This window comes from Microcebus murinus, chromosome 4, assembly GCF_040939455.1.
Source record: "Microcebus murinus isolate Inina chromosome 4, M.murinus_Inina_mat1.0, whole genome shotgun sequence".
In the NCBI taxonomy this organism is placed as follows: domain Eukaryota; kingdom Metazoa; phylum Chordata; class Mammalia; order Primates; family Cheirogaleidae; genus Microcebus; species Microcebus murinus.
The window spans coordinates 32,645,419-32,672,911 of NC_134107.1; the positions used below are offsets into that span (position 1 = coordinate 32,645,419).

The following is a 27,493-nucleotide window of genomic DNA, read 5'->3' on the forward strand; positions in this document are numbered from 1 at the left end:
AATCAATTTTTAGAAATCCATGAAAGGTTTCTGCTGCCAACCAAAATGGAGAGTCCACTAGAGTCTATTATTGCCCAATGATTACAAATAAAAATTTCCAGACAAAATATAAAATGTAACTGCAAAGACACTGAAAAGTTAGTAATAGCAGGCAGGTTGAGAGGAAAACCCAAACTTAAATATTAACAACAATCTTTACATGGAGATGTTTCCTGGATTTCATTCCTCTCTACTAGCCTGGCATTAACCAGAGGGTAGTCCCTAAGCAGAACTACACAGTGTGCAAGCAATAAAACTCCAAGAAAAACCCTATCACAGAGCTGCAATGCAGTGGGGCATCTAAAACCCTAACAGAAACCGGGGTGGCTTTTTGGCCTCCTAGAAACAAGGCCCCTAGGGTAAAGGTATAAGGGAAATCCCAGTTCTTTCTTTTCTCTCATTGCATTGCCCCAAGGGCAGTCCCAGTTGCAATGAATGGTAAAGCACTGGCTTTTTTCTCTAAGAAAAATCCCTACTTTCTAGCCATAGGATTAGGAAAGAGGACCCAAGGATCTGGGTAGTATGGGGAAAATCCCAGGAAAAAGAGAGCTGGAGAACAGGATCCTCTCATTCTATTCATACATACGATCCCACAGAAATTCCATTTTCATGCCTAAAATGCACATGTGTTGGATAAACCCAAACTAGCATAAGAAAGTCTTTAAAATCTGAAGTACAACATAGTCCACCACCCACCCAAGTCCCAAACTAACTGCTAAAAGACATTCAAAGCAGCAAAGCAAAGACTTTGAAAACAGAACTGACACTGGAACCACCATTCACAGGTGAGACAGAACTGATGGTCTGTCTACCTGCTAAAACAGAACAAAACAAATCAACATTTTCCAGAGAATTTTAATAGAACTCAGAGTTTTACAATATAGTACTAAAAATGTTCAGGATATAAACCAAAATTACTCAATATACAAAGATCCAGGAAAATGTGACCAATTCTCAAAGGGAAAAGATAATCAACATGTCCCATCTGCAAGATGATTCAGAGTTGGAATTATCAAAGACTTGAAAGCAGCTCTTATAACCATGCTCCATGAGGTAAGATGAATATGCTCTTGAAATTAATGGAAATATGTAAGTTCTCAAGAGAAATAGAAACTAGAAAAAGAATAAAATAGAAAATTTTTAATTGTAAATGACAGTATCAACTATAAAATTCAATGTATAGCCTCAACAGTAAAATGAAGAAGGCTGTAGAGTTGGTGAGCTTGAAGACAGATCCATAGAAATTATGTAATCTGAAGAAATTTTAAAGAAGACTGAAAAAATGAACAGGATTCAAGAATCCAGGGAACAGGCTGGTGGAATCCAGGGCGTGGTGGCTCATGCCTGTAATCCTAGCACTCTGGGAGGCCAAGGCGGGCAGATTGCTCAAGGTCAGGAGTTTGAAACCAGCCTCAGCAAGAGCGAGACCTCATCTCTACTAAAAATAGAAAGAAATTAATTGGCCGACTAAAAATATATAGAAAAAATTAGCTGGGCATGGTGGCACATGCCTGTAGTCCCAGCCACCCGGGATGCTGAGGCAGGAGGATCGCTTGAGCCCAGGAGTCTGAGGTTGCTGTTAGCTAGGATGACATCACTGCACTCAAGCCCCGGGGCAACAAAAGTGAGACTCTGTCTCAAAAAAAAAAAAAAAAAAAAGAATCTATGGAACAGTATCCTGTCATCCTGTCACTGGAGTTGGGTAAGGAAATAAAGACACTGCTGTAGAAAAAAAACGTTTTAAAAATCCCCCCCCAAACTTCCCAAATTTGGTGAAAAACATACATTTACAGATTTGAGAAGCTCAATAAGTCCAAATAGCCTAAACCATACCCACGCAAATCATATTTACATTGTTGAAAGCCAAAGAAAAAGTCTTGAAAAAAGAAAAGTTTTTGGAGCTGAAGGGAAATGATATCAGAGGGAAACTTGCAACATCAGGAGTAAAAATAATAGAACAGAAATGATATGTATTTTGGTAAGAAAGTAGCCAATTTTTCTCCTCTTATTATTTACACACACACACACGACTGTTGACAACAAAAATTACTATTCTATCAGGGTTTTCAAACTAGGCAGATTTAATATATAGGATACACACACACACATACAGAGGAAAAAGGGAACTGTGTGCTTTTTAGGCTTCTATATTTTACTTGAAATGATAAAAATATTAACTGTAAGTAGATTGTGAAAAGGTAGATATGTATATTGTAATCCTTAGATCAACCACTAAAAACATAATACAAAGACATACTGCCAAAAAAGAGATAAATTAAAATGGAAAACTAAAAGTTATTCAAAGAAGTTTTTAAAAGGTAGAAATGGAAAAACAGGAACAAAAATCAGAGGTGAAAAACAGAAAGCAATAAAATGGATGTTCTAAATCCAACCATGTCAATAATTACATTAAATGTAAATGATCTAAACATACCAACTGAAACATAAATTTTCAGATTGGATTTTTTAAAAAGGACAAAAATGAAATATATATTATCTATAAAATATCCATGCTAAATATAATGTCACAGAAAGGTTAAAAGTAAAAGGATGGAAAAAGATAAAACAAGCAAACATTAATCAAAAGAAACCTGGAGTGGCTATACTAACATTAGACAAAGTAGACTTCAGAATGAGGATTATTACTAGGGATAAAGAGAGACACTGCATTCTGATAAAAGTGTCAATTCACCAAGACTTAACAATCCTGTGTACAAATTTAAAAACAGAGCTCAAAATACATGATGCAATAACTTATTGGGCTGAAAGGAGAAATGCACAATTCAAAAAATATACTTGGAGACTTCAACACTCCTTTCTCAGTTATTAATAGAACAAGTAGACAGACAATCAGCAAGGTGAACAATACTGACAACCCACTTGATTTAACTGACATTTATAGGACAATCTATACAACAACACCAGAATACATTCTTTTAAAGTGCACACGAAATACTCAACAAGATCAACGATATTCTAGGCCATAAAGCTAATCTTTAACAAATTTAAAAATTACAATCACACAAAGTATATTCTCTGACCTCAGTGGATTTTAACTAGAAATCAATACAGGAAAAATGTCTGCAAAATCCCCACATACTTGAAAATTCAATAATGTAATTCCAAATAACTCATAGACTAAAAAGACAGCATCAAACGAAATTTCTCAAATTTTGGAATGCAAAGAAAACAAATCACATTCAAATTTGTGGGCTGTACCTAAAACAGTACTTAGAGAGAAGTTTACAATATTAAATGCTTTTAGTAGAAAAGTCTCAAATCAATAACAGAGGTTTCTACCAGAAAAAAAGTAGGAGAAGAAAAGCAAAATAAACCTTAACAAAGCAAAAGAAATTAAATAATGAGAACAGTAGAAATCAAGGAAATTGCCAACAAAGGAGAAAGGGCAGTGAAACTAAAAGCTGATCTTTTAAAGAGATTAATAAAATTGATAAACTTCTATCCAGACTGACCAAGATAAACAGAGAGAAAATACAAATTACTGACATCAGAAATGAAAGAGGAATCACTACAGATGCTACAGACATTAAAAAGATAATGAGGGAATGCTACTATTAATAGCAATTCTATACCCATATATTTGACAACTTAGATGAAATAAGCCAATTCCTTCAAAGATACAAACTAAGGAAACATAGTCAAGAGAAATAGACAAATTGAATTAGTTCTATATCAAAGGAATTGAATTCCCATTGAAAAATTTTTTGACAAAGAAAACTCCAGGTCCAAATGGTTTCACTGGCAAATCTGACCAAACACTTTTGTAAGAAATAAGACTACCCAATCTCTTGCAGAACACAGAAAAGAAGGGAACACTATCCAGCTCATTTATGAGGTTAACAATTACCTCTTACCAAAACCAGAAAGGTGGACTACACAAAGAAAACTGCAGAACAATAACCATTGTGAACATAGATGCAAAAATCCTCACCAAATATTAGACAATTGAATCCATCAATGTATAAAAAAGATAACATATCACAATCAGTAGAGTTTATCCAGAGAATGCAAGCCTGAAAATAAATCAGAAAATCAATCAATGCAATTTGCCATATTGACAGACTAAATAAGAAAACTGCATGATTATCTAAACAAAGAAAAAGCGTTGACAAAATTCAACCTGTATTCATTATAAAAACTGTCAGCAAACAAGGCAAAGTAGGGAACATCCTGACAAAAGGCATTTATAAAAAACCAACAGTTAAAATCATACTTAATGGTGAAAGACTTATTTCTATCCCCCAAAGATTGAGAACATGACTAGGATGTCCACACTCAAGACTCTTATTAAACATACTTGGAGCCCTAACCTGTGAATTAAAACAGGAATGAAAAAGGTATATGATTAGAAAGGAAGAAATAAAACTGTTCTTATTTGCAGATAACATAATTGTCATAAGTTTCTACACAGAAAAATCCTATGAAATCTACAAAAAAAATCCTAGAATAAGTTGTGCAAATCCATAGGCAAATATGCCACTCACCTTGAATGAAATTTAATTATAACTAGCCAATGCTTCCACTGACTCAATAATAATAAAGTTATTTGATATAGATTCAGAAACATTTTAGTAGTGCAAAAACTAGTTTTTTATTTCACTTGAATACAAATTGAAGGGAGTAGGGATCAGTGAAAACAGCACCCATCTCTAGTTTTGGGATTCAAACAGGTTTTCCTCTTTTTATATCCCATTGGTCTTTTCAAGGCAAATATAGAAATCAGTTAGACAACTGTGCACCATCTTGCCTAAGAGCCTAGCACTTAGTGTACACTGATCCCAGATAAAGTTTCATTGTGTTTTCTTCTCAATCCAGTAATTTTTATTTTATACACAATTATTTCATCACAAACTCTACTAGAAAATACTACTATTATTTTAGAGCAAGGAACATGCCTGTTAGGCATATAAATAAAGTCCAAAACAGGAGAAAACACCTGTAACTAAAGACATCTTTATGTATTAGGAATGGCTCCAGAAGTCTGCAGAAACTGGCAACAAGCCATATGTTCTAGAAAATATTTCAAGTATTTAGAAACTGGCATCCCTACTTGTAACTTAATTACCATGGAATTATGAAATGTGGGGTACCACAGGCCCATCACATCCCATGACTTCATTTAAACTGATATTGTTCAACATATGTGCAAAACTCAGAATTCTAGTCACAAAATTAAAAGCAAAACCCAATTATTTAACTTTAACTCATGGTTACCTTAATGTTCTACTTTTCTTTTATATATCCTCATTCATTCAACAAACACTTATTGGGTATATACTGTGGAATAAAAATAAAATCCTAAACCCTGCTGACTGACTGAACAGACTCCCTTGGCCAATGAGACCCAGAAAAACTTCAGCCATGAGGTGATGGGAGGTCAGTCATGCTTCCTCACTAACCTTTATCAGACCTTTTTTCCTAAGAGTTAAACAGAAACCAGCCCTGAAAAAATAAAAAGAAGACTCCTCCACTGACTTAAAATTCAACCAGGTTGGCGCCTTAGCCATACTCCCCTCTCCTTTTGCAATTTCAACAGGACAGCAGACCAGCTTACAAAGCACTCCTCCCTAATAAATGACCACTGACCCTAGACTGGTTCTGGCTGGATTATGGAGGTTGTACACAAAGTGCCTTGTGTCCTAAGTTTCATCTTTTGACGTATAATTCTACTTCATTTTAATGTTAACTCTGTCCCCCAAAGTGAACATGGATATATGTAACATATATGTTTGCCTATCACACATGTCTGCAACCCCCTTTTATGAATTTCATAGCTTCTCCCATAACCTGTTAAATATGTATGTTTAGCCAACCTATTGTCTCACCCTTCCTTCCTGCTCGTTTTTTGGTCTCAACTGGAGATTCTGCTTCTCAGTATGCAGGCTGCAACCCATCATAAGAAATAAAGTTCTCCTTTTCAAATTTATAGATCTCTTATCTCTGAATCCTCTCAAAAACCCTAGTAGGAAGATACTATATACTATATCACAGTCCTATTTTACACATGAGGAACATTCCCTAAAGTCACACCACTATTAAGATAGGAGTTGCACCTAACGTGATTTAACTCCAAAGCCTATAATCTTAACTATAACCATTCACTGGCCTAAAGGAACTCATACTAAAAGTGTAAATGAATAAATTAAAACACAAAAGTAAATGCTTTCATTTCATAGACAATTAAGGGCTGTGGGAATTCAAAGGGTAAGAGCACTAAAATTCTGCCTGGAGTAGCTTCCACAAAGTGACTTTGAAAACAGTTTTGAAAGATAACTAAGTATCTGCTGGACTAAAAAATGAAGAGAGCAGCCTAGGTAGAGAAAAATATGTTCAAAGGCTCTTAATTGTGAAAGGGGGTTAGACATCCAAGAAACAATGAGAAAATCAGTAGTTACAGAAGAAGGAAAGTGAACAGAATAAAAACATGGAAAAAGGAAAACTTTTACATATTATCTTTATTTTTTTCCCATGAAGCATAAAGAGGTGTTTCAAAGCAGATGTAACAATCAGCTTTCCTTTTATACAAAGATATATCTGATGACAATGTGGAGGATGGAATGATAAGGAAGATTCTAATGAAAGTAGAATGTTGTAGTCTACTGTAATAGTTCAAGTAAGAGATGATGGGTTCTTGCAGATTAGGCAACAAGGGTGGTAAAAAGAGAACTTCAAAGACCTAAGAGTTAAGGACTGGGTTGATAGTGATAATTTTAACTAAAATGAGACAATGACTGTCTAGAAGAAAGTAGTTTTAGACTCATGTTTTAGAACAGAGATTACAAAAGGTTGGCTCTAGGAGTGTAAGAGGGAATATAATAATAATTGCAAAGCACTCTGATTTGGAGAAAAGGGAACTAGGATTAGCCACATCCATAGTAATATCTTTCAATCTATGCCTCACTTTCCATTATGCTAATTTCTCTGTGTAACAAAATGAGAATTCTTTAGAAATGTATTATCAGACATCAGTTGTTTCATATCATCTTAGCAGAAAACGGTACTCTCAAATCCAGAGAGAAGATCATAAGTACATTACTAAACAAAGTTTAACTCTTAAAGTACCACCCTATTTGTACTAAATAGCTCAGCAGGAAGCCAGGCTCTAGAACCAGACAAACCTGGGTTCAGATTCCAGCTCTGTGATTTAGTAGCTATATCAACCTACACAATTCATTTACTCTCAGTTGTATCATCTGTGTACTAGAGAAAACAATGCATATCTCACAACACTGATACTAGTTCCTGGTAGCTGGTAGAGGCATGGTAGCTATATTATTCTTATAAATTTCTCTTTGGCATGTTTCTTAAAAAAGTAACTTTTATACTTACCTATCAATTATTTTACATAAGGTACCACTTCTTATTTTTTTTTTCTTGGAAGAAACTATAAGAATTTGTTTTTTTGTTTTTTTATTTTAGTGTATTATGGGGGTACAAGTGTTAAGGTTACATATATTGCCCATGCCCCCCTCCCCCCATTTTACATAAGGTACTGCTTCTTAAACATTTCCTCTCAAGTTCCCTTCACACCACAGAGTAAAGTGAAACACATACCCAAAGATTTGGGTATATAGGCCAGGCGCCGTGGCTCACGCCTGTAATCCTAGCTCTCTGGGAGGCCGAGGCGGGCGGATTGCTCGAGGTCAGGAGTTCAAAACCAGCCTGATGAGTTGGAATCTTTGTATGCCAAAGAAAAAAAAAAAAGAAAAAAACACAAAACCAGCCTGAGCAAGAGCGAGACCCCATCTCTACTATAAATAGAAAGAAATTAATTGGCCAAATAATATATATACAAAAAATTAGCCGGGCATGGTGGCGCACGCCTGTAGTCCCAGCCACTTGGGAGGCTGAGGCAGAAGGATTGCTTGAGCCCAGGAGTTTGAGGTTGCTGTGAGCTAGGCTGACGCCACGGCACTCATTCTAGCCTAGGTAACAAAGCGAGACTCTGTCTCAAAAAAAAAAAAAAAAGATGTGGGTATATAATTTGATGCCAGCACAAAATTTTAAAATTTTATATTAATTATAAAATGTGCATATTGCATATGACATAACCATATTTAATACTAAAATGTTCATCTTCAGGTAAAATTGGCATACCAAGAAAATATGCCAGGTTTATACTACAACGGGACCCCCAATACAGTGCCTCATATCCATAAACTACTTCAAGATGTCTTAGATTAGAGAAGTCTGGATAGCATACTGCATAAATTATGCTGCCTGTGTCAACAAGCCAAGAGAAACCAGAACTACTCAACCTAAAACCCAAACCTATCCCACAAGCAAAGAAAATTAAAAAAAAAAAAAAGTCCCTAACCTACCTATGTATTTTGTTCTCAAGATTTATTTGTAGACCTGCTTTAAGCTAAAAAAACAATAAATAAATAAATAAATAAATGCTTAAAATGCAGACTACAGTTAGAAAAATAACAGTACAAAGTCATAATTGTGAATAAAAAATTTAAAACTTTACCTGTTTTCTTCTTTTTATCAGAAGTAGCATCCAAAGCAGTTAAAGGAGTAGAGATGCTTTTATAAATATCCTGACTGCATACTCCAGGATCATCTTCATCAGAAGAAAATGAAGATAAATGTTCCAAATTTTTAAGTTCATTATCAACTTTTTCTGATGGACCATTACCCCCACTTTCAGACACTAAAGGTGTGGGTGTTGTAGATGAAGTCTTTGGAAGTGGTGGGGGACAAAATGTACGAACCATCTGGGTCCCTGGCCGTCTAGTCCTGTTAGGCATCCGTACAGCAAGAGTGGAAAACTGCTGCTTGGGCCCAGATTTTAGAAAATCTAAGAAAGAAGCAATAAATCCTGTTTTGACTTCTGGCTGTTTTTCCTCCACTTCTTTGATCTTCTGCCTCATTTTTTCTTGATGCTGATAACCATCATGGCAGCTTTCCGAGGAAGGAGGAGTATATGGTAAATATATATCTGTTCCCCTTGGATTCTGGCGTTTGCCTTGGACAGGTCTTTTCAGCTGTTTCTGATTACTGTTGTCTTCCTCTTTAATTTGCCCTTTTCCTTTAGCTGTTTTCTTTTGAAGGTTAAAATGCATTAAATCTTGGTTTTCTTCTTCAATCTTGACAGTGATTGCATCCCCAGGTTGGGCCATGGCCAACAGTGCAAGTGTGCTCCTCACTGGATTCATTGACACACCACTGTCATCACCCCCTAAGGTAAATTCATTCTCTGATGCAGCACTCTCTCCACTTATACTTCGACTACTAGAAACAAATTCTTGGTTTCTATTATTATTTATTGTACTATCAACAGGTACTTCACTGTCTTCTTCAGATTCATGATTGGTAGCAGACTGTTTCTTGAATGGGCCAGAACTTTGTTCCTGGACCTCATGACTTGGTCCAACCACTGCTGAAATTACTTTAGTTGGTACATTTTGACCAGGTGTTTCAATGTGCTGTTGTTCAAGAGTCATTTTTGACTGAAGGGTGGGGACTGGTGAAAGGTTTACAGTAACTTGATTTCCATTTAAGGAAATATCATTTATATTCTGTGACTTTCCAACTGTAGCTGTTATAGAGTTAAAATCGGAAGTCACATGTCTGACATCTAATGACTGCTGAAAATGAGATTTAGAGTCACCATCTTCAACAGCCTGCATAGTTTCATTTGAAGTCGACTTGGAAAAATCAGAAGGCGTAACCCCACAAGCTGCTGCTGTAGCTGCTAAAATATCATCTACATTTGATAAAATATTTCTTTCATCACTGAGAAGCATTGCCTCTGGGAAACATATTGATCCAAGAGAAACAAACTGATTTTTTGAATCATGTTGATTTGTTTCACTAAAATGGCCCTTTGTTGTTAGATGTTGTTGTAATTGTTTTGAAGACTCAGAGAGGTCCATTTTCATAATTTCAGAAGTTTGAGGATGGAGTTGCTGCTGAGAGTGATCGCCATTGCTCTGAATAATATGACCATCCATCTGAAGGAAAGGATGTGCTATTTGTTGAGGACTTTGAACACGCTGTGCTTGTAAAGATGCCTTTACTTGTCCTAAACCTGCCTGTAATATTGACTGCTGAAGAATTTGTAAATCACAAGCAGAATCTAAAAGGACCTGTGTATTAGGAAGAGATGCCTGATGGCTATGTCCTAAAGCATGATTTGGAATTTGAATTTGAGATGAGGTATTAATTATTTGATCATGCTGTTCCTGGACCTTGGTTTCATGCACCTTATGTATAAGAGAATGCTGCTGGTTTAGGTCTTTAGCATTCAATCTTACTTGTGGAGTTTGTATTAAATTAGTTGCTTTCTTAAGATCAAGGTTGGCTGCATTATTGACTTGGCCAATTTGTTGGTTAAGTTGTGTCACTGAACCAACCATGCTTTCTTCTTTTTTTGACCCTTGTAGAGCAATCCCAACAACTTGATCTTCAAGATGGGAATTACTTCTGATTACACTCTGAGAATATCTGTCATCTGCTTTGGACACCTTGTAAGTTGATTCTTGAGCATTAATTTCCCCATCAGACAGCCTCTGGGTTGATGACTCAAGAGATGCTTGTGGCTGTAATACTTGTAACTCTTGCATTGGAAAATCATCTTCTTGCTTTGAAGATGTATACACATCTGAATCAAGTTTTCTTTCAGCGAAAGACTTTGGATCAGGGGAAGGTATGTTATTCTGCAATGTCTGACAATGAGTAGAGGATGCAAAAGGTGACTGGACAGCAGGCAAAAACTTCTGGGACTGGGGAGATGATGACTCTTGAGTCTGAACATTTTGGGAAGAATGCATAGAAATATAATTTTGGGTTGGGCTAGAATCTGGCAAATTCTGAGCCCGAGAGGCAGAAGAATAAGAAAGAGAAGGGGCTGTTAATGTCAGGGACTGCCCTGAAGCATAGCTTTCTGAAGGACTAACAACTGACAAAACTTGTGATTGAGATGAATAACTAACCTGTGTCTGGCTAACTGGTGATAAACCCTGAGAGTGACCTGATGAATAACTTTGAGACTGACTGACTGAAGACAGATCTCTTGTTTGAGCAGGGAAATTTTCATTTGTGACTGAAGATAATACCTCTTGCTGATTAGATGAATAACTAAGTGTCTGATTTTCAGAAGTTATAGTCTGAGATGACCCAGAAAAAGTCAATGTTTTATATAAGGATGGCAATTTCTCAACCTTGCTGGACCTATAAACCTGTGAATGAACAATAGATGGCACATTATGTGGCTGTACTAAACCATAATTTTGGGACTGACTAACTGATAAAAGGCTTGGTAGCTGCGCTGTAGAATAAATTTGTGCTTGGCCTGATATTACAGAGCTCTGGTTATGTAAAGGTGTAGAATAGCTTAGTGTTTGCACAGGAGCAATTATACTTTGAGGTTTGGGGTTCTTAGTTGATGTTAGTGGTTGTTCTATAGAACAGCTTTTTACTTTTGTAGTAGAAGGAAGATACCCTGATGATGGAATTACAGATGAATAAGACTGAGCAAGCTCCACTGAGACCTGGGAAGTCTTCTGTTGTAATCCTCTATTGCTCACCTGAGTGGAATCTCCAATTGCGCTACAGGATAAAGATGACTGCCTGGTTGTTTCCTGAAAATTAACTACACTTGCATTTGATAGATAACTATGTAAGGAGTGCTGTGAACCAGTCAGTTGTGCCTGAATAGATGGGGTACCTGAAGGCCGCTGATGGTGTTTAATAACACTACATTCTCGAAGAAGAGCTCTTTCAATGGAAGCAGTAGAACTAGTAAAGAGAGTTGAACTGTAGGCTTGAGGAGTTTGCTGGGCTCCCCCAAGTGCTGAAGGCAACAAACTAAACTGAGGTTGTAAAAGATGGGGAGCAGATTCTTGAGCTGAGCGATACGTTGAAGACTGAGGTGGTATGCTGTTACTTAATGCAGAACTGCCCAGGCGCTCGAATGCTAAAGCAGTTGGAACAGTTCCCTGGGAAGTCTTGATTTGTAGCAAAGGGTCATGAGGATTTAAAATTCCATTTGATGTAGTGTTAAAAGTTGAGTCTTGAAGCACCAAAGGTGAGGTGGTAGCAAAGTTTCTATTGCTGAAGGTGGTGGGATGCTGATAAGCAGGAAGGGCAGATGGTGGAAGTGTTCCAGTGCTTGGCAAAGGTCCAGTAACAAACAGCTCAGTTGCTGCTGAGGAATGCATGCCTATGAAGAAAAGGCACAAAGATTTTTATGCAATCCCACAGGACAAACACTTAAATTTATGTTTCTATAGTACTGACTTATCTAACCTGTCAAAATGCCTATAAGACTTAAAAGCCTGACAAATTAGTTCTGCAAGTAAATTTTGAAAATTACATTTCAAAATACCTAGCTTTCTTTTGATTTTGTTTTTTTGAGACAGAGTCTTGCTCTGTTGCCAGAACTAAAGTGCAGCAGCAGCATCTAGCTCACTGCAACCTCAAACTCCTGGGCTCAAGAGATTCTCCTGCCTCAGCCTCCTGAGTAGCTGGGACTACAGGCACACACCACCAACACCAGCTACTTTTATTTTTATTTTTTGTAGAGACACGGTGGTCTCACCATGTTTCCCGGACTGATCTTGAACCCCTGGGCTCAAGCAATCCTCTCACCTTGGTTTCTCAAATTGCTAGGACTACAGGTGTGATTATGGCTTCGAAATAGCTAGCTTTCTTAAAGTAAAAAACAAAGTTACAATTTACAACTATAATTGATATATAAATGAGCTTATAATTAGTTTGATAAGTCCACATAAAAATTAAGAAACCAATAAAAATGTACATAATCTCTAGTGATTAATTTACCCTGAAATCCCAAAGCAAAATACTAATGGACAACCTAAAATACTACATAACATTGAAATTGAAACATAAACACTAAATTGCCTACATCTAACATGATAAATAAATCTAAAAATACCAGTGACATTAACTGCAAGCTGTACAGTTTCTTTCACCAAAATATATTCATTTGAAAAATCTCCTGCATTTCAAGTTTTCACTTCCTATGAACAACTTCCCCATAAGAATAGATGCATGCTTATCATGAAAGGTTGATCAGAAATTAATAAAGTACTGTCAAAAAGACATTGCTAACATTTCAGGACAGCACTCTAGCCACATATAGCAAAAGTAAAAATGTGTATATCCTTGTGATCCAAAAAGTTCTATTTTTAGAAATGTATTCTATAGAAATAAGTGGACACAAATATATTTGCACAAGATATTCATTATATATTATTTATTTATTTATTTAGAGACAGAGTCTCACTCTGTTGCTCAGGCTAGAGTGAGTGCCGTGGCATCAGCCTAGCTCACAGCAACCTCACACTCCTGGGCTCAAGCGATCCTCCTGCCTCAGCCTCCCGAGTAGCTGGGGCTACAGGCATGCACCACCATGCTCAGCTAATTTTTCTATATGTGTGTGTATATATATATATATATATATATATATATATATATATATATATATATATATATTAGTTGGCCAATTAACTTATTTCTATTTATAGTAGAGACAGGGTCTCGCTCTTGCTCAGGCTGGTTTTGGTTTTTTTTTTTTTTTGAGACAGAGTCTCACTTTGTTGTCCAGGCTAGAGTGAGTGCCGTGGCGTCAGCCTAGCTCACAGCAACCTCAAACTCCTGGGCTTCAGCGATCCTTCTGCCTCAGCCTCCCGAGTAGCTGGGACTACAGGCATGAGCCACCATGCCCGGCTAATTTTTTATATATATCAGTTGGCCAATTAATTTCTTTCTATTTATAGTAGAGACGGGGTCTCGCTCTTGCTCAGGCTGGTTTTGAACTCCTGACCTTGAGCAATCCGCCCGCCTCGGCCTCCCAAGAGCTAGGATTACAGGCGTGAGCCACCTCACCCGGCCCTCAGGCTGGTTTTGAACTCCTGGCCTCGAGCAATCCGTCCACCTTGGCCTCCCGGAGTGCTAGGATTACAGGCGTGAGCCATCGCACCCAACCTCATTATATATTATTTATAACAAGTAGAAACAACCAAGATGTCCATCAACAAGGATTAATCAAATTATGGCATATTCTAATAATAATGTTGATATAAACATTAAGTGCATACATAGATGACTAATAAGAATAAATACCAAACTGTTAACTCCTCTCTAAAAAGGACTATAGTTAGGAACTATCATTTTCCACTATATATATACCTTTTTACTGTTTAAATGCTTTATATACTACTATAAAAATAAAAAATATCTAGCGGCACTTGAAAGAATAAATAACACTTGGAAATAATAGTCACAGAAACTAGAATGGCCTTAAAAAAAAAAATCTAGTTCAATACCCTTACACTAGCAATGGGGAAACTGAGGTCCAAGGAGGAGACATGACTTGTCCAACATTAAGTGGCATTCAGGAAAACTCTAATCAACTTACACTACTGCTCCTTACCAGGTATTTCCTCTTGTACCACTTGTGTGTGTTGCAGGAAGTAGGGGTTAAAATATAAAAAGTAGGCTGGGCATGGTGGCTCATGTCTGTAATCCTAGCACTCTGGGAGGCCGAGGTGGGAGGATCACTCAAGGTCAGGAGTTCGAGACCAGCCTGAGTAAGATCCAGACCCCGTCTCTACTAAAAATAGAAAGAAATTAATTGGCCAACTAAAAATATATAGAAAAAATTAGCTGGGCATGGTGGTACATGCCTGTAGTCCCATCTACTTGGGAGGTTGAGGCAGAAGGATTGCTTGAGCCTAGGAATTTGAGGTTGCTGTGAGTTAGGCTGACGCCATGGTACTCTAGCCCGGGCAACAGAGTGAGACTCTGTCTCTAAATAAACAAACAAACAAACAAACAAATAAATAAATAAATAGGACAGCAATAAAGAATTTAACTAAATGTAAAGTTGCAAATGAATAATTAATTCCATTATAATGATCATTCTGAAGCAAGAACATGTTTTATGTAACATGTATCAAATCATATCTAATGAACAAATTGTAATTAGATGGTGACTGACACTGTCACAGTTATGTCTAGAACGGGGAAGAGGCTAGTTAGAGAGGCCAGAGAATATCTGGGGCTTAAAGCAGTGGGTAAGGAACTTCCACCACTTGAAATTGTTCTATCCAGTGCAGTGATAAAGGGTCTTTCTCACTTGACTTACTTCTGTATGATTTATTCAATCAATGTAGAAAAGAGTCACAGAGGCTAGCAAATTCACCAAGTATGCCAAAACAAAATACGTTGTAATGCATCTAATGCTCATATTATAATCTCAGACATTCTAACTGAAGATGCTCCTTATCCTAACATACTAACACCTCCTTCCAACTAATGGTGTATTCATGTGTGTATATTCTTGTCTCAACTTCATTTTTATTTCCCATTTAGAGTATATTAGTTTATATCCAGGTTAAAGTGCTCAGAAACCATCAGTGTTTCTTTTAAGTGGCCATAACATAGCAAAATCTGTGGTATTCTGGAAAAAATAAAAATAAAAAAACTTCTACCCTACTAACCAGAGAGTTCAAGGCCCTTCTGAATGCAATTCAATTATGGGGCCAGATATAAATTGAAAAAGTGAATTTTTTAAATTGGAAACCTAAAAAAACACAAAATTTAAAACAAACTGTATAAGATTAAAAACATTTTACAGAAAGTGCTGCCTCACTTAGATGTCAGTTAAACACTTTCCTGCCTTCTTTAAACATATGCCAAAAATATTAATAGATTGGTTTATTTTAAATCTTCTTCAATTCTTAATATTAAGTTTCAGGACTAATAAACTGATAAACAGAAAGTCTAAATATATGAAAGATAAAATTATTTCAGGAAGTAAAAAAGGAAGCTATGCTTTTAATACTGTTTTATTTCACACTAAATCATTAATTATTCCCTTAGAAGCAGAAAAAATGTTGCTAAGGCATATCGAGAAGCTCTATTAATGGAATTTAGGTCAAAATGATAAAATACTATTTCTGATAGCTATTTCTTTCAAATATCTTCTTAAGTATGCTACAGCATTTCTTCTTTAAGACAAAACTAAAAACAAAAAAGAAAAGAAATAAAACAAAACAAAACAAAAAAACCCTTTGTATCATACTGCAAATAAACCAAAAATATACACAAATAATTTTTGAGGAGAAACTGTGAAATAAGAAAAATGAAATAGGTTGACATTAGTGGCTCAAATGGCTGAAATCCCAGCATTTTGGGAGACCAATACGGAAGGATTGCTTGAGCCCAGGGGTTCAAGACCAGACTGGGCAAAAGCAAAACCATGAGACTCCATCTCTATAAAAAAAATTAAAAAGTAAAGAATTGGCCGGGCACGGTGGCTCACCCCTGTAATCCTAGCTCTCTGGGAGGCTGCGGTGGGTGGATTGCTCGAGGTCAGGAGTTTGAAACCAGCCTGAGCAAGAGCCAGACCCTGTCTCTACTATAAATAGAAAGAAATTAATTGGCCAACTAATATATATATACATATATATATATAATCAGCCGGGCATGGTGGTGCATGCCTGTAGTCCCAGCTACTCGGGAGGCTGAGGCAGGAGGATCACTTGAACCCAGGAGTTTGAGGTTGCTGTGAGCTAGGCTGATGCCATGGCACTCAGTATAGCCTGGGCAACAAAGCGAGACTCTGTCTCAAAAAAAAAAAAGTAAAGAATTAGCTGGGGGTGGTGGTACAGGTCTATAGTCCCAGCTATTCAGGAGGCTGAGGCAGGAAGATTGCTTGAGCCCAGGAGTTTGAGGTTACAGTGAGCTATGATGATGCCACTACACTCTAGCCCCAGCAACAGACCCTGTCTCAAAAGAAAAGACAAGTGAAATAATAGAAAAGCACATTATAGACATTGTAATTACTTCTGGAAAATGAATACAATACAATAATATCAACCTGTAATGGCTTTTATTATTCATTTAATCTATTCAGTTAAGGATAACTTTACATAACACTAATGATAAAATGAATCCCAAGTTATTTTTTGCTATACCAACTACCCAGCCTAAAGTCACTAAAATAAATGAAATTTAATCTTTGCTTTTCTCAGGTAGACAAAAAACTACTTAAAATTGTCAGTATAAATTTTACATTAGGGTTTATCTTTAATAATTATCTACCCTTTAAAGCCAACTTATTAGTTTTCATCAGAGTGCTAAAATTTCTGCCAGAAACAATTTCTTAAATTTTATACACCTTAAAGCTGTAAAAATATCCTAGGTTTTAAAGTTCACTGGAAAATCAATAATTAACAATCACTCAGCCATAATACCATAATGACAAGTACATACAAAGTATATTTTTGATCAGTATTTTTACAGGACTTAAAAATTCTGGAAACAAAGAATCACCTGTCTGCCAGGATGGAGCCCTGAATTGTGGTAAAAGAATAGTTCCTGAAGAAGCAGCCTGAGCAGTTCGGGATTCAACAGCAGAGAGAAAATTCATCACTGAAGATTCTTTAGTGTTAGCGCTGGCGCTGTTCACACTAGTATCAAATATTCCAGAAAGACCTACATTTGAAGATAAAATATATCCCAAAGTAAAAATATATACTTAATATAAAAGTATATTCGTGACTCTATTTTATAAAGGAATTTCTGGAAAAATGAGGCCAAAAGATTCTACAGCCCTAAATGGTTTTATTTTGAAATAGCAAATAAATATCAATTTGACCAAGTATATTTATAATTTAAAACCTCCAAAGAAGTATGAAGGTCTCTTACTTATTAATTATATAGATAGTCCCCATCAGTAAACATCAAGGCTTTTAATCTCATTTGCATTTTAACATTTCCCACAGCATACTTATGTCCTATACATTCATAACCCAACATGTGAAAATTAATTTTTCTTCTTATTCACTAAATGTACCCAGACTTGTAGTATATAGACAAGAGAATTGTTACCAGTAGGTTGAGGTGTGGGAGCATATCCAGGAAGCTGATGAGAGGCTGCAAAAGTCTGTCTCTGAAGAAGATCTGTTTCAGAGTGTGAGGGATGTCCTTCTTCATAGCTTAAACTAGAGGATATTAAAAATCAATGACTAAAAATACACAACTCAAACTATATGATCAAAGAACAACTATCAATAGTAGTAGCAATCTTTGGCCAAATTCTTGACTTCAGTAAATCAAACACAATCTGATGATACTGTCACAATGGGGAAAATACACTGAAGATATACTAGGAAGAAAAATGATACATATTTTATTTCCCTTAATTTAACTTTACCTCCCACAGTGTTTTTACTAGCAGAGGTAACGTGGTACAGTGGAAACAGTAATATCCTGTAAAACAGGCGAGCTGAATTCATCGCCCTACTTCTGGCTTACAGTATAATTAAAATAAGTGACTCAATTACTGTTGGACTAATTTTCTCATCTGTATGAAAAGGGAATTAGACAAAATAATTTCTGAAGCCTAACATCCTATGGAATATCAGCTAATTCAAACAAATCAATAATTAAAACTGCTTCCCAATAACTCGCCCAGAAATTTCAAGCTCACATTTGGAGAGTAGCCCAGAACAAGTATTTCCCACCTCCCCCCCCCACCTTTTTTTTTGGAGACAGTGTGTCATTTAGTTGCCCAGGCTAGAGTGCCATTTAGTTGCCCAGGCTAGAGTGCAGTGGCGTCATCACAGCTTACTGCAACCTCAAACTCAAGGGATCCTCCTGCCTCACACTCCCAAGTAGCTGGGACTATAGGTATGTGCCACCAAACCCAGCTAATTTTTCTTTTTTTAGTAGAGACTGGGTCTCGCTGTTGCTCAAGCTGGTCTTGAACTACTGAGCTCAAGCAACGTTCTCACTTTGGCCTCCCAGAGTGCTAGAATTCAATGTGGTTTTTTTTTTTTTTTTTATTTTTTATTTTTTCCTTATCAATGTGGTTTTAATTTGCATTTTCTTTTCAGGAATAATTTGCATTTCTTAATAACAATGCTGAGCATCACTGTTCATCCGCCATGCAGAAATCTTCTTTAGTAAAGTATCTACTCAAATCTTTTGCCCATTTTTATTGGGCTGTTTGTTTTCCATTACTGAGTTTTGGGAGTTGTTTTTATATTCTGGAATCAAGTTCTTGGCCAGATATGTTTTGCAAATATTTTCTCCCAGCTTGTGGCTTTCATTCTTACCATATTATTTTTAAAAGAAAAGTTCTTAATTTTGATCAATTTTTAATTTATTAATTGTACTTTCAGTGTTGTAGCTAAGATATCTTTGCCTAATCCAAGATCTTAGAGATCTTCTCTTGTATTTTCTTTTGGAAGTTTTATATTGCTGACCTCCATTTGGAGTTAATTTTTTATATTATAGCATGAAGTAATGGTTTGAATTCATTTTTCAAAACATTTGAATATACAATCATCCCAGCACTACATAGTGAAGACTATTCTCTTTTTTCCCCCCCAATTTTTAAAAATGAAGTGGGACAAGGCCTCACTCTGTTGCCCAGGCTAGAGTGCAGTGGCGTCACAGTTAGCTCATTGCAATCTCCCAGACTCAAGCAATCATCCTGCCTCAGCCACCTGAGTAGCTAGGACTACAGGTGTGTGCCACACGCCCGAGCTGAAAAGATTATTCTTTACCTGTTGAATTGCCTTGGTACTTTTGTCAAAAATCAACTCACCATATAATTGGGGTTTTATTTTATGACTATTCTGTTACATTAACCAATATGTCTGTTCATAACACACAATCTTGATAACTATAGCTTTATACTGAGTCTTCAATTTAGTAATGCAAATCTTCCAACTTTGTTCTTTTTAAAAATTGTTTTGGGTATGCTAAGTATTCTACATACATTTTAGAGTCAGTTTGCCAATTTCTACACAAAAATTGCATTTAATCTACCCATCAATTTGGGGGAAACTAACATTTAAAAAATATTCAGGGCCGGGCGCTGTGGCTCACGCCTGTAATCCTAGCTCTTGGGAGGCCGAGGCGGGCGGATTGCTCAAGGTCAGGAGTTCAAAACCAGCCTGAGCAAGAGCGAGACCCCGTCTCTACTATAAACAGAAAGAAATTAATTGGCCAACTGATATATATATAAAAAAAAAAAATTAGCCGGGCATAGTGGCGCATGCCTGTAGTCCCAGCTACTCGGGAGGCTGAGGCAAAAGGATCACTCGAGCCCAGGAGTTTGAGGTTGCTGTGAGCTAGGCTGACGCCACGGCACTCACTCTAGCCTGGGCAACAAAGTGAGACTCTGTCTCAAAAAAAAAAAAAAAATAAAATAAAAATATTCAATCTTCTAATACATGAGAGTATGGCATATTTATTTGTTTCAGGTTTTTAATTGCTCTTAGCAATCTTATACAGTATTCGGTATACAATTCTTACATGTATTTTGTTAAACTTATCCCTAAGTATCTCACTTTTGTTATTTTGTTCTACATGTTTTTGTAAAACTAACAACTTTGAAATACAATTCACATACCATAAAGGTCACCCTTTTAAAGTATGCTAATCAGTGATTTTTAGAATATTCTGAGTTGTGTAACTATTACAATTTAATTTTATATAGTTTTTTTTTTTTTTGAGACAGTCTTGCTTTGTTGCCTGGACTAGAGTGCGGTGGCATCACCCTAGCTCACAGTAACCTCAAACTCCTGGGCTGACACAATCCTTCTGCCTCAGCCTACCGAGTAGTAGCTGGGACCACAGGTATGCACCACCATGCCCAGCTAATTTTTTAAATATATTTTTGTCCAGCTAATTGTTTTCCATTTTTTTTTTTTCCTTCATCATAACCACAATGAAATGTTTTCCATTTTTAGTAGAGACAGGGTCTCACTCTTGCTCAGGTTGGTCTTGAACTCCTGACCTTGAGCAATCCTCCCACCTCGGCCTTCCAGAGTGCTGGGATTACAGGCGTAAGCCACCATGCCAGGCCTAATTTTAGAATATTTTATCATCCCCAAAATAAAAGTGTACCCATTAGAAGTAAGTTCTTATTACCTCCCACCCAGCCCCTGGCAATCACTAATCTATTTTCTGTCTCTCTGGATGTATCCATTCAAAATATTTCATAAACATGAATCATATTACATGCGGCCTTTTGTGACTGGCTTCTTTAACTTAATGTGTTTTCAAGGTTCATCTATATTACAATATGAACGTATCGGTACCTCATTCTCTTGTAGGGCTGAATATATTCTATTTTTTTTTTTTTTTTTTGAGACACAGTCTCGCTTTGTTGCCCAGGCTACAGTGAGTACCATGGCATCAGCCTAGCTCACAGCAACCTCAAGCTCTTGGGCTCAAGCAATCCTACTGCCTCAGCTTCCCAAGAGCCTGGGACTACAGGCATGTGCCACCATGCCCAGCTTATTTTTTCTATATATATTTGTTGGCCAGTTAATCTCTTTCTATTTATAGTAGAGATGGGGTCTCGCTCTTGCTCAGGCTGGTTTTGAACTCCTGACCTCGAGCAATCCACCAGTCTCAGCCTCTCAGAGTGCTAGGATTACAGGCGTGAGCCACCGCGCCTGGCCAGGCTGAATATATTCTATTGTATGGAAATACCACATTTTGTCCGTCTATTCATCAGTTGATGGACATTTGGGTTGTTTCTACTTTTTGGCTATTATGCCTAATGATGCTATGAACATTCATGTACAGTATTTGTGTAGGTGTATTTATTTCTTTTGGGTATATATACCCAGGAGTGGAATTGCTGGGTCATACAATAACCCCAGGTTTAATATTTTGAGGAATGGCAGTTTTCCAAAATGGCTGTACTACTTTACCTTCCCATCAGCAAAGTTTAAGTGTTAAAATTTCTCCTTATTTTTACCAATACTTTTTATTGTTAGTACTTTTTATTATATATAACAGATAGCCTCGTAGGTAAAGTGGTATCTCACTATGGCTTTGAATTTGCACTTAGCCAATGATGACTAATAATGTTGAACATCTTCACATGTGCTTATTGACCATTTATCAATGGTCAATTATCTATGCAGATGCTTTGCTCATGTTTTAACTGGGTTGCCTTTTTACTATTGAAGTGTAAGAGTTCTTTAAATATGCTAGATACAAGTCCCATGATTTTTTTTTTTTTTTGAGACAGAGTCTCACTCTGTTGCCTAGGCTAGAGTGAGTGCCATGGCGTCAGCCTAGCTCACAGCAACCTCAATCTCCTGGCTCAAGCAATCCTCTGCCTCAGCCTCCCAAGTAGCTGGGACTACAGGCATGCGCCACCATGCCCGGCTAATTTTATATATATATATTAGTTAGCCAATTAATTTCTTTCTATTTATAGTAGAGATGGGGTCTCGTTCTTGCTCAGGCTGGTTTCGAACTCCTGACCTCGAGTAATCCGCCCGCCTCGGCCTCCCAGAGAGCTAGGATTACAGGCGTGAGCCACCAAGCCCGGCCAGTCCCATGATTTTTAAACATTGTTTTCCACTCTGTGGGTCATCTTTTCACTTTTTTGATGGTCTCATTTGCAGCACAAAAGTTTTTAATTTTGATGAAGTCCGATTTATTTTTTCCTTTGTCATTCATGTTTTTAATGGCATATCTAAGAAATCACTACCTAGGCCAGGAACAGTGGCCCATGCCTGTAATTTTAGCATTTGGGGAGGCTAAGGCAGGAGGGCTGCTTGAAGCCAGGAGTTCAAAACAAGCCCAAGCAACATAGTGAGACCCTGTTTCTACAAAAAATAGAAAAATTGACCAGGCATGGTGGTGTACACTTGACTACTTAGGAGGCTGAGGCAGGAAGATCACTTGAGCCCAGGAAATTGAGGTTGCAGTGAGCTATGATTATCACTGCATTCTAGCCCAGACAACAGAGTGAGATCCTGTCTTGAAAAAAAGAAAAAGAAAATCACTACCTAATGCAAACTCATGAAGTTTTATGCCTAAGTTTTCTCTAAGAGCTTTTTTAGCTTTAGTTTTTACATTGGTTTTTTACATTTTACATAGTTTTTACATTGCCCACTGGTCCATTTTGAGTTAACTTAAATTCACTCTTTTGCTACTCATTTAACTATAATTTGAAATGCCCAACTGTTATTTTCAAAATACTCATGCCATTTTATCTGCTTTTAAAATTATCATAGCAATCATCTCTATATTAAAACAATCTACACAAATATATGTCCTTACACTCTGGCTGACAGAGCCTAGAAGCAATGACACTCTAGCAGCAAAAAGTATACCTAGTGCCCAGATCTTGGTTTCTAATACTATTCTCTAAGAAAAAGGAAACAGGGCTCCTTGGAGAAATAACTGATTATAATACTGGGGCAGAAAATATACAAGATGAGCCTGAAGTATCTTACAGTGCCAAAAAATAAGCAAGTGGTAGAAGAGAGAAAGGAAGAGAGAGAGAAAGAGGGAAAAATATCCTCTATTTATGTCAAAGGAACACAAGCTAATTGAAAAAGGTCCTAATGACCACAGCTGGAACGTTTTAAGCAACAAAACAGTATTACTGGATTATAACCTAAAGTATAAATATCCATGAGCCTGTATTGATATTAATTAAATGATTGAACAAATAAATAAATAGAGGGAAGAAGACAAATCTCCCTTGAAGAATTCCAAGTAACTTATGTAAATTCTCTACCCTCAAGGAGGGGGAACCGTAACTCCCCACTCTTTATATTTGGCCTGTACAGAGTAACATCCTTTCAAAGAGTATAATATTGAAAGGGGGGAAAAAGTAACTTTACAGTGTAGAAACCTGACAAATACTACCTCAACCAGGGGATAAAGGTCATTATCAACAGTGATAAATCATGTTGACAGTATGTACCCTTCATATGATGTGATGAAAATGACACTCTGCTTCTGTGGTCTTCCCCCCAAAAAACCCATACCAGTCTAATCATGAGGAAAAACATTAGGCAAATTCCAAAAGAAGGGCATCCTATAAAATACCTATCCACTTCTCCTCAAATCTGTAAAGGTCATCAAAGACAAAGTAAGCCTGAGAAAGTGTCACAGACAAGAGGACACAAGATAAATAAATGTAATGTGGTTTCCCTGGAAAGACAGAAAAAGATGTTAAGTAAAAACTATGGAAATCTGAATAAACTATCAACTTTAGTTAATAATAATGTATCAATATTGGTTTATTAATTGTAACAAACGTAGAGGAAACTGGGAGGGGAGTATACAGGAACTATCTTCTTAATGTCTGTATAAACTATAACAGTTCTCAAAAATAAAGTCTACTTTTAAAAAGACCCACAATGCAAGCCAATGCTAACCAAAACTTCCTAAGAGAATAATGATCAATCTAATTTATAAATATCAGGGGAGTTTTGGGGGTGGGTGAGTGGCATTCCTTATAAATCTATGATAACTCCAATCATTTAACAGGCAAGAAATTATCATATCTCTTAACTGGTCTCCTAGCTTCTGCTCCTGCCCCTCCTGCCCTTCATCCTCAGCCTAAGTCATTCTCTTAACTACTTCCTTACGAGCATCGACTATAGTAGATAGCCAACGATGAACACACACAGCGACTTTAGCTGACAGCCGTGATATGACTTTTCTAATTTTTCATTTATCAAAATTGTGAACATTTAAAAATAACGTAATGAAAACACATATGTATTGTTACCTATTCTGATTTACATTAAAAGTAAAGCTGCCTGTAAAGTAAAACAAGCTTTCAGTGTTTTAAAGCTTTCCTCATCACACAAGAGCAAAATAGATTCGTCGTCAATGCGCAGCACAAACTACTGTGCCAACTATGAGTGCCAGCTGTGGCCACAGGTTTCGGGGCCGGTGAGCACTGTACCAAAGTGGTTAAAAACTAAAGTCAATTCATGAAACCCCTCTGCTCAGGCCTTTCCAATGGCTTAGTCATGAAATACTGATACATTCTACAACACGGATGAACTTAGAAAATATGCAAAGTGAAAGAGGCCATACATAAAAATACACACATAATTACATTTACAGTCATGCCCTGCATTACAATGTTTAAGTCAATGACAGAACACATATACAGGGGACTTATTTTTTAAATTTTTTTTATTTCAGCATATTATGGGGGTACAAATGTTTAGGTTACATATATTGCCCTTGCCCCACATGAGGGGGTGGGGACTTATAATACCATACTTTTTACTGTACCTTTTCTATATTTAGATATGTTTAAATACACAAATACTTTAACCATCGTGGTACAATTACCTACAGTATTCAGTACAGTAACATGCTGTACCATTTAGCCTAGATGTGTAGTAGGCTATACCATCTAGGTTTGCGTAAGTATACTCTAAGATGTTCAAAGAAATCACCTAATGACACATTTCTAAGAATATGTCTCCTTCATTAAGTAATTCATGACTGTATATAAAATATCCTGAATAAGCAAATCGATAGAGACAGAAAGATTACTGTGCTTGCAAGGGACTGGGGACAAAAGAAAATAAAAGAGACTGCTAATGGGTATGTGCTTCTTTATGGGGTGACGAAAAGGCTCTAAAATTAGATAATAGGATGGTTGCACAACTTTGTGAATATTCTAAAAACCATTGAATTGTATGCTTTAAAATGGTCGCCTATATGGTATGTGAATTATATCAATAAAAATTTTAGTCATCCAACCTTGGCGATCTTTGGTAATTTTCATGAATTGTGCAACATTATCAAACAAGCAGGTGGTTTATAGATAAGCCTTGCTGTCGTGCATGCATTTAAGCTCCTATGGTTGGCCCATCTCTACATACCATATAATAATGACTTTTAAAAAACACATATGTAATATCTTTATGGCTTTAAAACTAATTTCAAACGGTAATAACCTTCTTCTTCTCTTGTAATAACCTGATGGCCACTGGTTTGTTGAGGTTGAGGATATACTGTGGCCCACCATAGCCCTTCCTAGCCCTCAAACCTGGATGGGTGGCCGGGCGCGGTGGCTCAAGCCTGTAATCTTAGCACTCTGGGAGGCCGAGGCGGGCGGATTGCTCGAGGTCAGGAGTTCGAAACCAGCCTGAGCAAGAGCAAGACCCTGTCTCTACTATAAATAGAAAGAAATTAATTGGCCAACTAATATATATATATATATATATATATATATATATATATATATATATATATATATATATATATATATAAAATTAGCTGGGCATGGTGGTGCATGCCTGTAGTCCCAGCTACTAGGGAGGCTGAGGCAGAAGGATTGCTTGAGCCCAGGAGTTTGAGGTTGCTGTGAGCTAGGCTGACGCCACGGCACTCACTCTAGCCTGGGCAACAAGCGAGACTCTGTCTCAAAAAAAAAACAAAAAAACAAACAAACAAAAAAAAAACCTGGATGGGTGGTAGGGAGAGAAACAGTGGACTTTTACCATCCTTCAAAATACTCCAAATATTACCAAGCTAGAAAAGATGGTCTAGAAAAGATGAATCAGCCAAAGGATTTGTCTCAATCTTCATATTCCCAACCTAGCATAAAACTTAAATCTTCCATCTTTTCCCCACACACTCATGAGTGGAGGATGGACACAATCTTGAGGATAAGGAGGGTCAGAACTTTGCAAGGGTAAGTATCATCTTCCTTCAGTTGCTGTCACTTAAAAAAAAATTAACTTTTCCTCAAAAATCAAAACAAACCAAAAAAGATTATTCAATTACCACTCTCTACCTTATTACTTTAAGTATGGAACATTTTTTAGTCAATTTCACTATAACAAAGAAGATTCAGTTTTAGGTAGATTAGAATGCTGAGGCAAAAATCTCATCAAGGCCATGCACAACGGCTCAAGACTATAATTCTAGCACTTTGGAAGGTTGAGGCAGGAGGATCACTTGATTCTAGGAGTTCGAGACCTAGAGTGGAGACCTCTACATAAAGTAACAGTAATAAAAAAATAGCCAGCATGGTAGTGTGTACCTGTAGTCCCAGCCACTCAGGAGGCTAGGGCAGGCATATCGCTTGAGCCCAGTTGAGCTGCACTGAACCACAATGAAGCCACTGCACTCTAGCCTAGATGACAGAGCGAGACTCCATCTCCAAACAAAACAAAAAACAAACAAAAAAAAACCTCATCTAAAATGGCAATTCGTACAGTGAATATGGTATATGATCATAAGAAAAATGCTTTGCAATACATTAAGAATATGCTATCTTGGCCGGGCATGGTGGCTCACGCCTGTAATCCTAGCACTCTGGGAGGCCGAGGGGGGGGGGGTTGCTCCAGGTCAGGAGTTCGAAACCAGCCTGAGCAAGAGCAAGACCTCGTCTCTACTAAAAGAAAGTAATTGGCCAACTAATATATATAGAAAAAAAAAAATTAGCCGGGCATGGTGGCACATGCCTGTAGTCCCAGCTACTCGGGAGGCTGAGGCAGCAGGATTGCTTGAGCCCAGGAGTTTGAGGTTGCTGTGAGCTAGGCTGGCGCCATGGCACTCACTCTAGCCTGGGCAACAAAGCGAGACTCTGTCTCAAAAAAAAAAAAAGAATATGCTATCTTGTGGTTTATACCCAGATATTAATAAC

General features: G+C 37.0%; 1 protein-coding gene across 2 annotated transcripts in view; it reads right to left on the reverse strand.

Moving 5' to 3' along the window:
* The window catches only part of QSER1 (glutamine and serine rich 1), a 51,698-nt gene extending 31,473 nt beyond the window's left edge, over positions 1 to 20,225 (reverse strand). For both annotated transcript variants that reach the window (XR_012918949.1, XM_020286525.2), the window contains exons 1-3: positions 17,929 to 20,225; positions 17,371 to 17,532; positions 8,534 to 12,229 (exon numbers count right to left, since the gene is read on the reverse strand). Coding sequence is in view for 1 of the 2 variants with exons in the window: in XM_020286525.2 (XP_020142114.2) it covers positions 8,534 to 12,229; positions 17,371 to 17,467 (3,793 nt within the window). In the remaining variant the exon portion in view is untranslated. The remainder of the gene's footprint in view (positions 1 to 8,533; positions 12,230 to 17,370; positions 17,533 to 17,928) is intronic.
* Positions 20,226 to 27,493: the final 7,268 nt, after the last annotated feature.